Source organism: Macaca nemestrina, chromosome 13, assembly GCF_043159975.1.
Source record: "Macaca nemestrina isolate mMacNem1 chromosome 13, mMacNem.hap1, whole genome shotgun sequence".
Classification (NCBI taxonomy): domain Eukaryota; kingdom Metazoa; phylum Chordata; class Mammalia; order Primates; family Cercopithecidae; genus Macaca; species Macaca nemestrina.
This window is the reverse complement of record NC_092137.1, coordinates 44,477,212-44,492,634: the sequence shown is the minus strand read 5'-3', so window position 1 is coordinate 44,492,634 and position 15,423 is coordinate 44,477,212. Positions and strand designations below refer to the sequence as shown.

The window sequence follows — 15,423 nt, the reverse complement described above, 5'->3', positions numbered from 1 at the left end:
TTTCTTCTTTATTAGTTTTGCTAGCGGTCTATCAATTTTGTTGATCTTTTCAAAAAACCAGCTCCTGGATTCATTCATTTTTTCGAAGGGTTTTTTTTGTGTCTCTGACTTCAGTTCTGCTCTGATGTTAGTTATTTCTTGCCTTCTGCTGGCTTTTAAATGTGTTTGCTCTTGCTTCTCGAGTTCTTTTAATTGTGATATTAGGGTGTCAATTTTAGATCTTTCCTGCTTTCTCTTGTGGACATTTAGTGCTATAAATTTCCCTCTACACACTGCTTTAAATGTGTCCCAGAGATTCTGGTATGTTGTATCTTTGTTCTCATTGGTTTCAAAGAACATATTTATTTCTGCCTTCATTTCGTTATGTACCCAGTAGTCATTTAGGAGTAGGTTGTTCAGTTTCCATGTAGTTGAGCGGTTTTGAGTGAGTTTCTCTTAATCCTGAGTTCTAGTTTGATTGCACTTTGAGAGACAGTTTGTTATAATTTCTGTTCTTTTACCTTTGCTGAGGAGTGCTTTACTTCCAACTATGTGGTCAATTTTGGAATAAGTGCAATGTGGTGCTGAGAAAAATGTATATTCTGTTGATTTGGGGTGGAGAGTTCTGTAGATGTCTGTTAGGTCCACTTGGTGCAGAGCTGAGTTCAATTCCTGAATATCCTTGTTAACTTTCTGTCTCGTTGATCTGTCTAATGTTAAGAGTGGGGTGTTAAAGTCTCCCATTATTATTGTGTGAGAGTCTAAGTCTCTTTGTAAGTCTCTAAGGACTTGCTTTATGAATCTGGGTGCTCCTGTATTGGGTGCATATATATTTAGAATAGTTAGCTCTTCTTGTTGAATTGATCCCTTTACCATTATGTAATGGCCTTCTTTGTCTCTTTTGATCTTTGTTGGTTTAAAGTCTGTTTTATCAGAGACTAGGATTGCAACCCCTGCCTTTTTTGTTTTCCATTTGCTTGGTAGATCTTCCTCCATCCCTTTATTTTGAGCCTATGTGTGTCTCTGCATGTGAGATGGGTCTCCTGAATACAGCAAACTGATGGGTCTTGACTCTTTATCCAGTTTGCCAGTTTGTGTCTTTTAATTGGAGCATTTGGCCCATTTACATTTAAGGTTAATATTGTTATGTGTAAATTTGATCCTGTCATTATGATGTTAGCTGGTTATTTTGCTCGTTAGTTGATGCAGTTTCTTCCTAGCATCAATGGTCTTTGCATTTTGGCATGTTTTTGCAGTGGCTGGTACCGGTTGTTCCTTCCCATGTTTAGTGCTTCCTTCAGGATTTCTTGTAAGGCAGGCCTGGTGGTGACAAAATCTCAGCATTTGCTTGTTTGTAAAGGATTTTATTTCTCCTTCACTTATGAAACTTAGTTTGGCTGGATATGAAATTCTGGGTTGAAAATTCTTTTCTTTGCCGGGTGCGGTGGCTCATGCCTGTAATCCCAGCACTTTGGGAGGCCGAGGCGGGTGGATCACGAGGTCAGGAGATCGAGACCATCCTGGCATGCACAGTGAAACCCCGTCTCTATTAAAAATACAAAAAATTAGCCAGGCATGGTGGCGGGTGCCTGTAGTCTCAGCTACTCGGGAGGCTGAGGCAGGAGAATGGCATGAACCCGGAAGGCGGAGCTTGCAGTGAACCGAGATCGCGCCACTGCACTCCAGCCTGGGCAACAGAGCGAGACTCTGTCTCAAAAAAAAAAAAAAGAAAATTATTTTCTTTAAGAATGTTGAATATTGGCCCCCACTCTCTTCTGGCTTGTAGAGTTTCTGCCGAGAGATCCGCTGTTAGTCTGATGGGCTTCCCTTTGTGGGTAACCTGACCTTTCTCTCTGGCTGCCCTTACATATTTTCCTTGATTTCAACTTTGGTGTATCTGACAATTATGTGTCTTGGAGTTGCTCTTCTTGAGGAATATCTTTGTGATGTTCTCTGTATTTCCTGAATTTGAATGTTCAGTGGCCTGCCTTGCTAGGTTAGGGAAGTTCTCCTGGATAATATCCTGCAGAGTGTTTTCCAACTTGGTTCCATTCTCCCTGTCACTTTCAGGTAAACCAATCAGACGTAGATTTGGTCTTTTCACATAGTCCCATATTTCTTAGAGGCTTTATTCATTTCTTTTTACTCTTCTCTTCTCGCTTCATTTCATTCATTTGATCTTCAATCACTGATACCCTTTCTTTCAGTTGATTGAATCGGTTACTGAAGCTTGTGCATTTGTCACGTAGTTCTTGTGCCATGGTTTTCAGCTCTATCAGGTCATTTAAGGACTTCTCTACATTGGTTATTCTAATTAGCCATTCATCTAATCTTTTTTGAAGGTTTTTAGCTTCTTTGCAATGGGTTCGAACTTCCTTCTTTAGCTCAGAGAAGTTTGATCGTCTGAAGCCTTCTTCTCTCAACTCATTAAAGTCATTCTCTGTCCAGCTTTGTTCCATTGCTGGCGAGGATCTACATTCCTTTGGAGGGGGAGAGGCACTCTGATTTTTAGAATTTTCAGCTTTTCTGCTGTTTTTTCCCCATCTTTGTGGTTTTATCTACCTTTGGGCTTTGATGATGGTGACGTACAGATGGGGTTTTGGTGTGGATGTCCTTTCTGTTTGTTAGTTTTACTTCCCAACAGTCAGGACCCTCAGCTGCAGGTCTGTTGAAGTTTGCTGGAGGTCCACTCCAGACCCTGTTTGCCTGGGTATCAGCAGCAGAGACTGCAGAAGAGTGAATATTGATGAACAGCAATTTTTGCTGCCTGATCCCTCCTCTGGAAGCTTCGTCTCAGAGGGGAACCCGGCCGTGTGAGGTGTCAGTCTGCCCCTACTGGGGGGTGCCTCCCACTTAGGCTACTCAGGGGTCAGGGACCCCATTGAGGAGGCAGTCTGTCTGTTCTTAGATCTCAAACTCCATGCTGGGAGAACCAATGCTCTCTTCAAAGCTGTCAGACAGGGACATTTAAATCTGCAGAGGTTTCTGCTGCCTTTTGTTTGACTCTGCTCTGTCCCCAGAGGTGGAGTCTACAGAGGCAGGCAGGCCTCCTTGAGCTGCGGTGGGCTCCACCCGGTTCGAGGTTCCGGGCCACTTTGTTTATCTACTCAAGCCTCAGCAATGGCGGGCGCCCCTCCCGCAGCCTCACTGCCGCCTTGCTGTTAGATCTCAGACTGCTGTGCTAGCAATGGGGGAGGCCCCCGTGGGCATGGGACCCTCCAAGCCAGGTACGAGAAATAATCTCCTGGTGTGCCGTTTGCTGAGACCCTTGGAAAAGCGCAATATTAGGGTGGGAGTGACCCAATTTTCCAGGTGCTGTGTGTCATGGTTTCCCTTGGCCCGGGTGAGGTGATGCCTCGTCCTGCTTTGGCTCTCGCTCGGTGGGCTGCACCCACTGTCCTGCACCCGCTGTCTGACACGCCCCAGTGAGATGAACCCAGTACCTCACTTGAAAATGCAGAAATCACCCATCTTCTGTCCACACTCTGGGAGCTGTAGCCTGGAGCTGTTCCTATTCAGCCATCTTCGAACCGCACCCCTTTTGACCTTCTTTTAATTGTTTATCTTTTTCTTACTGATTCATAAGATTTCGTTACATGTCCTTTGTCTTTCACATGTGCTGTAGATATCTTCTCCATGTTTGTTCTATTAATATTTCTTTTCACTTTATGATGTCTTTTGTTTTTTTCATTTTATGTTTTGTGCTGTCTGAATTTTATTCAACTCAGCAAATATTTGTTGAACACCTACTATGCACCATTCTAGGCATTGGAGATATAACACTGAACAAAATAAACAAAAATCCCTGCTTTCGTGAAGCTTACCGTTCTACTTGAGAAAGGAAGAGAGAAAGAGTAAAGAATTAAATGAACAAGGTTAGGTACAATGGGTCATACCTGTAATACACTTTGGGAGGCTGAGGTGGGCTCATTGCTTGAGCTCAGGAGTTCAAGAGCAGCCTGGGCAACATGGCAAAACCCTCTCTCTACAAAAAATGCAAAAATTAGCTGGGCATGGTAGCACCTGTAGTCCTAGCCAGCTACTTGAGAGGCTGAGGTCAAGGATCGATTGCTTGAGCCCAGGAGGCAGAGGTTGCAATGAGCCCAGATCACAACACTCCAACTGAGGAGACACAGCGAGACCTCATCTCTCAAAAAAATAAAAAGTATTACATGAATGAAATACAAAATATGTCAGAAGTGATAGGTATGGTGAAGAAGAAGAAGAAAAAAAAGACAGAGAAGATATGAATAGGCAGTGTGGGGATAGGGAGGGGTGTTATTTTAGTAAAATGGTTAGGAAAGGGCTAACTTAGAAGATGACTTTTGAGCAATAGCTTTAAGGAGATATTTGGGCATAGGGCCTAAGTTCTAAGAAACTGATATGGGAGCAAGCTTGATATGTTCAAGAAACATCAAGTATGGATTAACTGGAATAAGTGGGCTTGGCGTGTAGTAGTAGATTAGATCAGCAATGTAATGGGACAAGATTCTTTAGGACTTTGTAGACCATTGTAAGAATTTTTGCTTTTCCTCTTGAGCAAGATGGGAAACCATTGGAGGGTTTTGAGTGGAGTAACGTAATCTGACTTTAGGCTCACATAAGCACCTTTGTTGAAAATAGACTGGGAGGCAAGTGCAGAAGCAGAGAAAACTTTGGGCTTTTGCAGTAATCCAAGGGAGAAATGATGACGGTACTAGCCGAGTAGTCCAGTCCAAGTGTGAGAAGTGGTCAGATTCTAGATATATGTTGAAAGTAGAATTGACAGGGTTTAGCAGACCACTTGTTTGTGGCAAGAGAAAAAGACAAAGCCAACTCTAATGCTTTTAAGCCTGAGTAACTGGGAGGACAGATTTGTCGTTTATGTAAATTGGAAAGATTGCCTGGAGAACAGGGTTTTTGTTGTTGTTGTTGTTTGTTTGTTTGTTTTTTAATAGGGCAAGGGATATATGGGGAGATTTAAAGTTCAGATTTGGACATTTTTTGGCATATCAGACATCTGAGTAGAAATGTTGGATAGTCAGTTGGATATACAAGTTCAACTTGTTCAGGGTTGTTCAGGCTACAGCTGTAAATTTGAGAGTCCTCAGGATATAAATAGTATTTAAGGTCATGACTGGATGAGATCACCAAGGGAATTAGTGCAGACTGCAAAGAAGAGAAGCGCTTAGTGCAGGAACTGAGCCCTGCCAGTGTTAAAAACCCAGGGAGATGCCAGGCCCGGTGGCTCACGCCTGTAATCCCAGCACTTCGGGAGGCCGAGGCAGGTGGATCACCTGAGGTCAGGAGTTTGAAACCAGCCTGGCCAACATGGTGAAACCCCATCTCTACTAAAAATACCAAAAAAAAAAAAATTAGCTGGCATGGTGGCAAGTGCCTGTAATCCCAGCTACTCGGGAGGCTGAGGCAGGAGAATCGCTTGAACCCGGGAGGCGGAGGTTGCAGTGAACTGAAATTGCGCCATTGCACTCCAGCCTGGGCAATAAGAGCAAAACTCCTGTCTCAAAAAAAAAAAAAAAAAAAGCCAGGGAGTTGAGAAGGAACCAGCTAAAGATACCGAGAAGGAAGGGCTAGTGAAATAAGAGGAAAACAAGGAGAATGAGGTGTCCTGGAAGCCAAGTAAAGAAAAGTGTTTTTAAGAGGAGGAAGTGATCAATTGTATCATGATGCTAATAGGTCAAGTAATATGAATACTGAAAATTAACTTTTGCACTTTGCAATGTGGTGGCCATTCAGTGACTTTGACAGGAGCAGTCAGTGGCATAAGAAGGGCAAAAGTCTGGGCTCTAGAGAAGGGGGTAAGGAGAAGAATTGGAGGCAGAAGATGAAAGGAACAAGTTTCCTTCATTTAACAGTTGCTTTTAAAAAACAAAGTGAGTTAACAGCAAATACAATTAGTTATTTTACATGAATATAATTAAAATTTTGGAAATCTCGTTGCTGTTTCATGGTTGCTAAATACCATGTATGCTAATATGAATTGATTTCAGGCATTTTGATTACAGATTTAGTATATTTCTGTGTAAGATAACTGACAGAAACTATTAAGTCAGGGAAGTTCCTCTCAATTCCTAATTTAAGGTTTTATCATTTTTTTAAAGCATGGTGATTATTTTTTATTTTTTCCCTGCATTTATTGAAAATGGCTCTAAGATTTATCTCCTTTATTTGTGTTAGATTACATTGATAGATTTTTTTCTGATGTTGGACCATCCTTTCATTCTTAGGAAAAAAATCCTTCTTGGTCACATAAAGTTTAATAAGTATTACTATTACTGTTTTTATTTTGTGCTTTTTAAAATTAATTGATTTTATCACATTTTATTTTAGAATAAAATTGATTTTTTAATTGTCTCATATCATCATTGTCTAATTTTGATGTCAAGGTTATATTAGCGTAATAAAATGAGTAGTTTTACTTCTTTTACTATTTTCTTAAATAGTTGACATATGAAAAGATTAGCTGTTTCTTGAAGATCCAAGAAAGCTACCTTTCTGCATCTGCGCTTGGTGTCTCTTTCAAGAAGGGGACACTTAATTACCATTTAATTTCTTTAAGAGTTAGTGACTATCAGTTTTGCATTGTTTTTAATAGGTTTCTAAAAGAACCAACTTTTAATTTGATTATCTTTGTTATCAATTTAATTTCAAAAATTATTTTTCTTTCCTTTCTTCTACTTCCTTAAGATTTACTCTTTTTCTGTTTTCCTAAATTGAAATGCTTCATATTGCATTCTGTTTTTCAATTGCTGTGGATTTCTGTTTTTTCAATGTATTATTTGTTTATTATTTATTATTTTTGATGCTCAAATTGTCCAAAATGTGGCCAATAGAAACTCCTTCAGTTGACACTTGTATTCTTTTGACATGTCTCCATTAAACTTTGAGCACTCCTCATTTTCTGGCATAAGATTTCCCAAACCTACCATGTATTTTCTCCCTGCCCTAGCCTTAGAATTAGCCATATTACTAATGGCTAATTAGTCTTTACTGAAGGGCTGTCCATTGTCTTTCTACTTCACCATTTTTCTGTCTTTAGAGTTCAGCATCTTTGCCAAGATAAAGTTAACACATAACATTCTCCTATTTTATAACAGCTTTCATTGTTAAAATGATTTAGTGGTGGGCCACTTGGGAAGTGGGAAGGAGTGCTTCTTTTAACCAGTAATGGAGTGATAGTGTACCAGTAACCTTCTTAAAATCTGAAGGTAAAGCCATCCTTACCTCAGCTCCATTGGGGGGTAGTACATGCCTTTGAAACAACTGGACTGCTTAAAGTATTAAGATACCTGGCTAAAATGGATGGCTTTAGCTGTGTACCCTAATGATATTGCTAGCTGAAATTGAAATGAAAGCTTAAAACACTTAGCAGGTGTCCTTGGGACAGAACAAAAACCAAAAGTAACTTGGAGTACTTAATGAATATTATATAAAATATCAGTTTCCATGGAAGTAATTCCTTTGGAAGAGTTACTTAGAAAGCTGTTGAGTTCTGCTTGAATTTCATTAAGGCAGTCAAAAATCCTATTGCTTTCAGAGTTATTTTGGTTCAGATAAGCTCAGTTTATTTGGATTTAGGACAGAAAAAATGTTAATCAGGAATGTAAAGTTAAGAAGATGGGTTTTGGAGCCCGCTCTGTTGCTTTTGGCTCGTGTTGGCTCTGGCTGTCAGTAAGAATGAGTATTTAAAAGTGACAGAACCCAGCTCCATGACCTAGAATGTGCTAAAAGCTACAGGGTAGTAAAGAGATAATCCTGACTCTACTTCAAAAGTTTTAATGGAGATTACAGAACAGACAATGCCGAATCTAGAAATGCAAAGGTAGCTCCTATTGCTATTTTACAGTTTCAGGATAGATTTCTAGTCATCTTCTGACTTATGATGGTGATATGAGGGGATTATTGATATAGATATCTTGTCTCACCACTTTAAAGATCAACCATAGATTTTGTAGAAATTCTTTAAAAAATGAATGAAAAATAAAAATATAAGCTTCCAATATTTAATCTTTGAATAATTACTCAAAAAAATTAACTGTATGGAATGAGGTGGCACACACCTATAGTCCCATCTACTTGGGAGGCTGAGGCAGGAAGATTGCTTGAGCCCGGGAGTTTGAGTCCAGCCTGGGCAACATAGTGAGACCGTGTCTCTTAAAAAAAATTCAGAATATTATATGATTGTAAGTAGAGGCTAAATGATTGAGACTATCATAACAACCATTATTGCTAATTTTAATCTAATTCAAATAATAATGTATCCCAAAAAAATCTAAAAGGAAAACCTTTGTGAAAATGATTATTTTCCATTTAATTTATTTTGGTGATTTTTCTGTTATATTCTTGTGTTTAATTTTAGATTGTACACTCTTTGTAATATAAACTATATTTATAGCTTACATTCTCTACAATTTTGGTAAAGTATCTTGGACATATTTATGCAATAAATACTTTCCAGCTGTTGGAGGTCTTTACCAAAGACTTAAGTCCCCACTCTGTACAAATCACTGTACAATTGTCATCTTTGGCAGAAAGCTGAAGTAAAAAATCTTGGCCAGAATTCTTTTGCTTAAACAAGGCAAATCATTGGAGTGTTGAATTATTGAACAGTTTTTAAATTTGAAAACTGAAGTTTTGCTTTATCCAAGTTGTAATGATTTATATGATATTTATTTGCTTACCAGAACTCAAATAAAGCTCTTAGCTTATTAGTCACTCTTGATAAGACACAGTGAATGCTTGTTTAGCTTTCATCTATATCTCCACTCATGTTCATTAATTTTGTATTATTTTTCCTGGTTCTTCCTTTCATAAAGTGAACATACTATTTTTCCTTAAAGAAACTGTAAAAGGAGCTCTGTTTCATTAGGCATTAATTCCTCTTTTTTTTTTTTTTTTTTTGAGACAGGGTCTCACTCTGCATGCTGGAGTGAATGGCATGATCACGCCTCACTGCAGCCTCGACCTCCCGGGCTCAGGTGATCCCTCCCACCTCAGCTTCCGAAGTAGCTGGGACTACAGGCATGTGCCATCACACCTGGCTAAATTTTTTTGTATTTTTTATAGAGATGGGGTCTCACCATGTTGCCCAGGCTGGTCTTGAATTCTTGGGCTCAAGTGATCCATTCTCCTTGGCCTCCCAAAGTGCTGGGGTTACAGGCGTGAGCCACTGCGCCTCGCCAGTTCACTTTTTGATTTGATAAACAGTTCTGTTTTGGGGGTTAGTTATTCCCACAAGAAAAGAAAATTATATCCCTTGGTTCTCAGACCCATTTAAATTTTAAAAATTTAAAAAGTAAAAAATTATAGTTAATGAAGTAGGAAACTATTTCTTACCACTCTGGCTGTGAATAAAATAATAGTGAACATTTACTAGTAATGATAATGTCTTCCACTTCTTTGATATTTCCCTTCCTTTAGGAGGTACTTCAGTACTTATAAAACTCCAAATATTTTGTTATCTACCTGACTTTCCTATTAAATATGTAAAAGTTCATGGAATTTTATTTTCTCCTTAATTGTGTATAAATTTTCCCCATAGTATTTCTGAACATTTTTCTGAGCTTCTTAGTATTCCTGCTGCTTAAAGACTTACTCATCTAAAATAATCGTATAACCATCAAATGTCTATCTTATTTCCTTTGTTTACTTTTTTTAATGAAAAAGAGATCTTTTTATTGATGAGCCTAGGAAAGAACATTTAAAATTTGTGAAATGCATACTATTTAATCTTATTTATTTTTTGTACAATATTAGGTCTATACCATAGACCTTATCTTTAAAAAGCAAAAGTTTTTTTCCCCTAGTTTGAAATATTTTGATCATAAAAAAACTTTTTCCAGGATCTTCAGCCTGTTAAACAAGAAAACGAAAAACCCCTTCCAGAAAACATGGATGCATTTGAAAAAGTGAGAACAAAATTAGAAACACAGCCACAAGAAGAATATGAAATCATCAATGTGGAAGTAAGATATATCATGTCTTTAAAAAAAATTTTTTTATATTACCAATCGATGCAAATGAGATACCTTGTGGTTTAGAGACATAATCTACATCAAGATTATACTACTTTTGGCCTTTAAAATGTGCTGAAAAACTTAAAAAGCAAAGACTTCACAGATTGTGATCACACAATGTGATCCTTTACATCTTTCAATAAATGTAATGATCGAAACTAAGATGAATTTTCAACTGTAATATATTAATTCTGGTTTTTGCAAACAATCAGTTCTGATTGAAAAAAAAAAAATTAAGAGACAGGGTCTCACTACGTTGCCCAAGCTGATCTTGAACTCCTAGGCTCAAGGAACCCTCCCACCTCGGCCTCCCAAAGTGCTGAGATTATAGGTGTGAGCTGCCATGCCCAGCCCTGATTTAAGAATTTTTTAATGATTCTAAGGAGAAGTTCAAATGAAACTAGTTCATACTTTGTTATTATTTGAAAATTACTTGATTGTTTTGTCTAAATTTTTTAATAAAAGGAATTCACTTTAAGTAGTATAATACCATGAAAGCCAAGTATCTGTTTAACCATTTTATGGTTATCACAATCATAAATATTCAATCAAAATGAATTGAGGGCTGGCGCGCAATGGCTTACACCTGTAATCCCAGCACTTCGGGAGGTCAAGGTGGGCAGATCACCTGAGGTCAGGAGTTCAAGACTAGCTTAGCCAACATGGTGAAACCCCATCTCTACTAAAAATACAAAACTTAGCTGGGCATGGTGGCGGGTGCCTGTAGTCCTAGTCACTCGGGAGGCTGAGGCAGGAGAATCGCTTGAACTCAGGATGCGGAGGTTGCAGTGAGCTGAGATTGCACCACTGCACTCCAGCCTGGGTGACAGAGCAAGACTCTGTCTCAAAAAAAATAAAAAAAGAAAGAAAGAAATGAATTGAATTTTCAATACGATTGGAAAATAGAACCACAATAGGTGAAAATCACATACATAATAGAATAGAAATAGTAGGTTAAGAATAAGGAACTCCAGGTTCAAATTATGCCGCTAACAGATAATAAATGTGTTGTAAGCCACTGAAATCATATCAACCAATCAATTACATTTAATATGTAGGCATTAGACAAGAATACTCTTTAAATTTTGGTAATATTCATTCTCTCAATTTCAAATTGTATTTGTCACCCTACAGCAGATGAAATAGTTTGTATTAAATCAAGACTGTGTATAGTTGTTGGTGACAGCATATTTTAAAGGAAAGAGTCTCAGAAAGTTATTGACTGGGTTTTCAGGCTAGTCTGAGCCACAGTTTCCTCATCTGCATCATTTTGGATTATCTTAAAGATGCCACTTGATTTCTGTTAATTGACCCCCACTGTACAGGTATCAGATGTTTCTAAAATATAGCAGAAGGGGTTTGTACAATTGTGAGAACTAATAGATTTTGTTATACCTTTTCTTTATTGCCTCTTGTTTATCTATTAAAAACCCCGCTAGTGGTCATGAACATATGAAAACCATATCTTATCAACTATATTGTAAAAATGGTCAATTTTATATTTCATATGTATTTATTCACATACTTCAACAGGTCTGTTTTTGTAAGAGGCCTGATTTCATCTTCATCTTGAATAGTCAGACCATGAAAAGGTTAATTAAATTGTTTTTAAGTAAATTGCGTGTTTCTTTTATCATCAGGTTAAACATGGTGGTTTTGTTTATTACCAAGAAGGTTGTTGCTTGGTTCGTTCCAAAGATGAAGAAGGTACACCACAATTTTTCTTTTTACATGCTCTAATTTTCAGATTTCATATTTTTATAGGAAATTTATTAGTTTCTCAAAGATAGAGAAAAGATTTTTTTAAAGATTATTTCTGAATTTATTTAAATGACTAGTTTTTAATCTCTGGGTTTGTGTAAGATACAGACTCAGAAGCTTTGGCAGGGAGAATGGAGACGGCATCTAGCATTTTTTGAGCATCTGTGTCTTAGGTACTATGCTAGGCACTTGACATATATTATTGATTGTCATTTATATTCACTTTCTAGATTCTGTATGGTCTGTAAATACTAAACTAGACTATAACAATATCAAATAATGTCTCATAGGTTGATGCACGGAATAATATTGAATAGCATAAGGTAATATTAAATAACTTATTGTCAGTTTATGTGCAAGTTAAGCTGCCATTGTTGAAAGAAGCTAGGATATGACCTCTTACAGAATGGGAATTCTAATTTAAAACATTAAAATACAGTTTTAATTTTTTAAAGTACATCCTGTGAAAGTATCACTTTCATATTTTTCTTTATGCAGCAGACAATGATAATTATGAAGTTTTATTCAATTTGGAGGAACTTAAGTTAGACCAGCCCTTCATTGATTGTATCAGAGTTGCTCCAGATGAAAAATATGTGGCTGCCAAGATAAGAACTGAGGATTCTGAAGCATCTACCTGTGTAATTATAAAGCTCAGCGATCAGCCTGTAATGGAAGCTTCTTTCCCAAATGTGTCCAGTTTTGGTAAGCCACCAACCAAATAGTTCTCTGTTGAAAGGCGACAGTAACACTTGAAACATTTTTTTTGGCCCATGTGAGTGAGGGAGAAGGTGAATGCCTGATCCACATATCCCTGTGCACTATACATCTTCCTATGTACCTCTTATTCAGGAAACCTTGCCTTATTTAACTATATATCTAGATGGGTAATTTTGAAATACTCGTGTTTTTGAAAGAGTTATAATTAGAGTCCATGTCATACAATGCATTTTGATTTATCAGTAATTCTTTGCCAAATTATTATCTAGAATAAATTTTTACACGTAAGTTGCATCTTAATATTTTATTCAACTTTAAGCTTGAATATATTTTTTCAATTTCATGTTATTTTATAGAACTGTTAACAGCAAATTGCCCAAAGTCACTGCCCAAAGAACTTGGTATGTGTTAAACTAACCTATTTATCAATGGAAGCTGTGACATTTTTAGTAATAGAACTAACTTTAAATTTAGCATCGAGTGGTACATATGTTACATTTTGTCCTCTCTTTTCATATTCTGCCATCATTTTCTCCATTGTTTAAATTTTATTGCAGTGAATTGAAATTATACCCTAACTATTGAATTCTAAGACATATATTGTATACATTTTAACTTGTGAAATCACGGTGCATATTATACAATGATTTACAATCACTGTCAGCCAGGTGGCAGTCATGATGTAATTGTGTGCAAACTTCTGTTGACAGCTTCTGGTGGGATCAAGAATCAGCGTAAAATTGTGTTTGGTAGTTGGAGATATCCTGTGGCTTGAAAGCAGACAGAGAAGGTGGTTTACACATGAGAGAAAGATGCAGTATTTCTTCAGACTTACAGTTTCAAGTTGTAGATTGAAAGGGAATTCACCTCCTAAAAGCAAATGTGACTTTATCAATGTATTTGCTAAATATTGAGCATTTAGCTCTTATTTAGAAACTTGAGTACCCTGAGACTGATAACTACTTGAAACCTTGGAATGGTGTAGTAGTGGTTTATTCTCAGGAAAGCTCTCTGGCTTATATACAGCACAGATTAGATACTGTCAAATATTTAGATTTCCAGGGATAAACTTGTACATGTTCTCATTGGCATTCAGAATTAGAATGTGCTGTGCCTTTTTTTTTTTAAATGGTATGCAGGTGATTATGTATAATTCTCTCATTATTTTCTTTCAGAATGGGTAAAGGATGAGGAAGATGAAGATGTTTTATTCTACACCTTCCAGAGGAACCTTCGCTGTCATGACGTATATCGAGCCACTTTTGGTGATAACAAACGTAATGAACGTTTTTACACAGAAAAAGACCCAAGGTACTAAAGTAATATAATTAAATCTTTTTCTCCAGAACATTTCTCCAGTTATTTAAAGTACTGACCTTGGTTGACTTAAAATGTTTATTTTGGTTGGAACCAGGAATAATAAGGCTAAAACGATCATTCTTTTATTAGTTGTTTGTATTCAAAATTGGAGTCTGGTAATATTCAAAATCAGAGTAAATACAAATATGTCACCACCATTTTATTAAAAACTGAAATTGATTTTGTGAATTACAACATAGTTCATTCATGTAAATTCATGACGACCTAGAACTGCTAGATTGTGAACAGACTGAGTCTATTTCACCTTTGCATGTTAATTGATAAGCATGTTAATTGATAAGGGTGCCAGGTTTGTATAGTGCTATTTAGTCAGTGTCTATTGCTTAAATAAATGGTATACTTAGATAGGCATCTCTCTTTCAAACTAAAACTTTACCCTTGTTCTTGATGATTGTTGAGTACCTTTTAACCATTAAATTCTTAGTAATATATAGAAGAATTTAAAGTATGTGTTGTTACTAAATTATAAATTAAAATTCAAAAATGTATTATTGTGCTAGGTGAAAAAATTGAATGTATGTTATGGTTTCAATTGGATATCAAGGAAAAAAGATGCATTTTTTAGAAGATTGAAAGGAAATATACCCAAAGCACTAACAATGGTTTATTTTTTTCTACTTTCCTTTTTGTAATAAGCATTATTATTTTTATAATCATAGAGAAAATGCATTTTAAATTTAAAAATAAGTATCAATAGAAATAATTGGAAAAAAGATTAACATCTAGTTCTTTACATTTCTTATATTCTTTTAGACACATTTTACCCTAGAGCCACTTGTGTTCTCACTTCCTGTAACCACATATCTACCGACTATTTGATCACATAGTGATCAAATATATATAAACAAAAATATATAAAAACAGCAAAGAAAGTGTTGAAAATAAAGAGCAAAGTAGGGTAGGGGGCTTGCCCTACAATTACATATTAAAGCATATAAAGCAATAACAGTAAAAATAATAAAAATTGATAGACAAATAATAGAGCCTAGAATAAATAACTCTAAAACAGATCTTAGTATATATGAAATTTTATAGGATAAAAGGCATCACAAACTAATGAAAAACGAATGGGTGTTATTTTATAATGCAATGGGAAATACTATTTGGAAAAAAATAATTTTCATCATTGCGTATGTCAGCATACATTCCTAAGGGATTTAAAGAATCCATTGAGAAAAATAATTCTTTAAATTAGATGAAAATATAAGCTTTTTACTCACCTTGGTTGGAATATTTTTGAAACATAAAATCAATATAAGAAATTACAAAGGGTAGTAGCAGTCTTGATTACCTAAAATATTAAACTCCAGTCAAAAACTACAAAAACTATTGTAAATAGTTAAAATCTAGATAACAAAATGGAGGAAAGTGTTTTCAACAAAAAGACAAGTTTATATTCTTAATTTTTTTTTTTTTTTTTTTTTTTGAAATGGAGTCTCGTTCTGTTGCCCAGACTGGAGTGCAGTGTTGCTATCTCAGCTCACTGCAACCTCTGCCTCCCAGGTTCAAGTGATTCTCCTGCCTCAGCCTACCAGGTAGCTGGGATTACAGGCACCTGCCACCATAC

The 15,423-nt window shown here is 36.4% G+C and overlaps 1 protein-coding gene across 13 annotated transcripts in view; it reads left to right on the top strand.

Moving 5' to 3' along the window:
- Positions 1-15,423, top strand: part of LOC105464943 (prolyl endopeptidase like) — a 51,882-nt gene that overhangs the window by 14,061 nt on the left and 22,398 nt on the right. For 12 of the 13 annotated variants that reach the window (XM_011713115.2, XM_011713104.2, XM_011713100.3 and 9 more), the window contains 4 exons: positions 9,822-9,944; positions 11,636-11,702; positions 12,255-12,461; positions 13,652-13,787. In XM_011713115.2, coding sequence (XP_011711417.2) covers positions 9,870-9,944; positions 11,636-11,702; positions 12,255-12,461; positions 13,652-13,787 — 485 coding nt within the window. In that variant the 5' untranslated portion in view covers positions 9,822-9,869. The remainder of the gene's footprint in view (positions 1-9,821; positions 9,945-11,635; positions 11,703-12,254; positions 12,462-13,651; positions 13,788-15,423) is intronic. The other variant, XM_071076646.1, reaches the window with a different exon arrangement.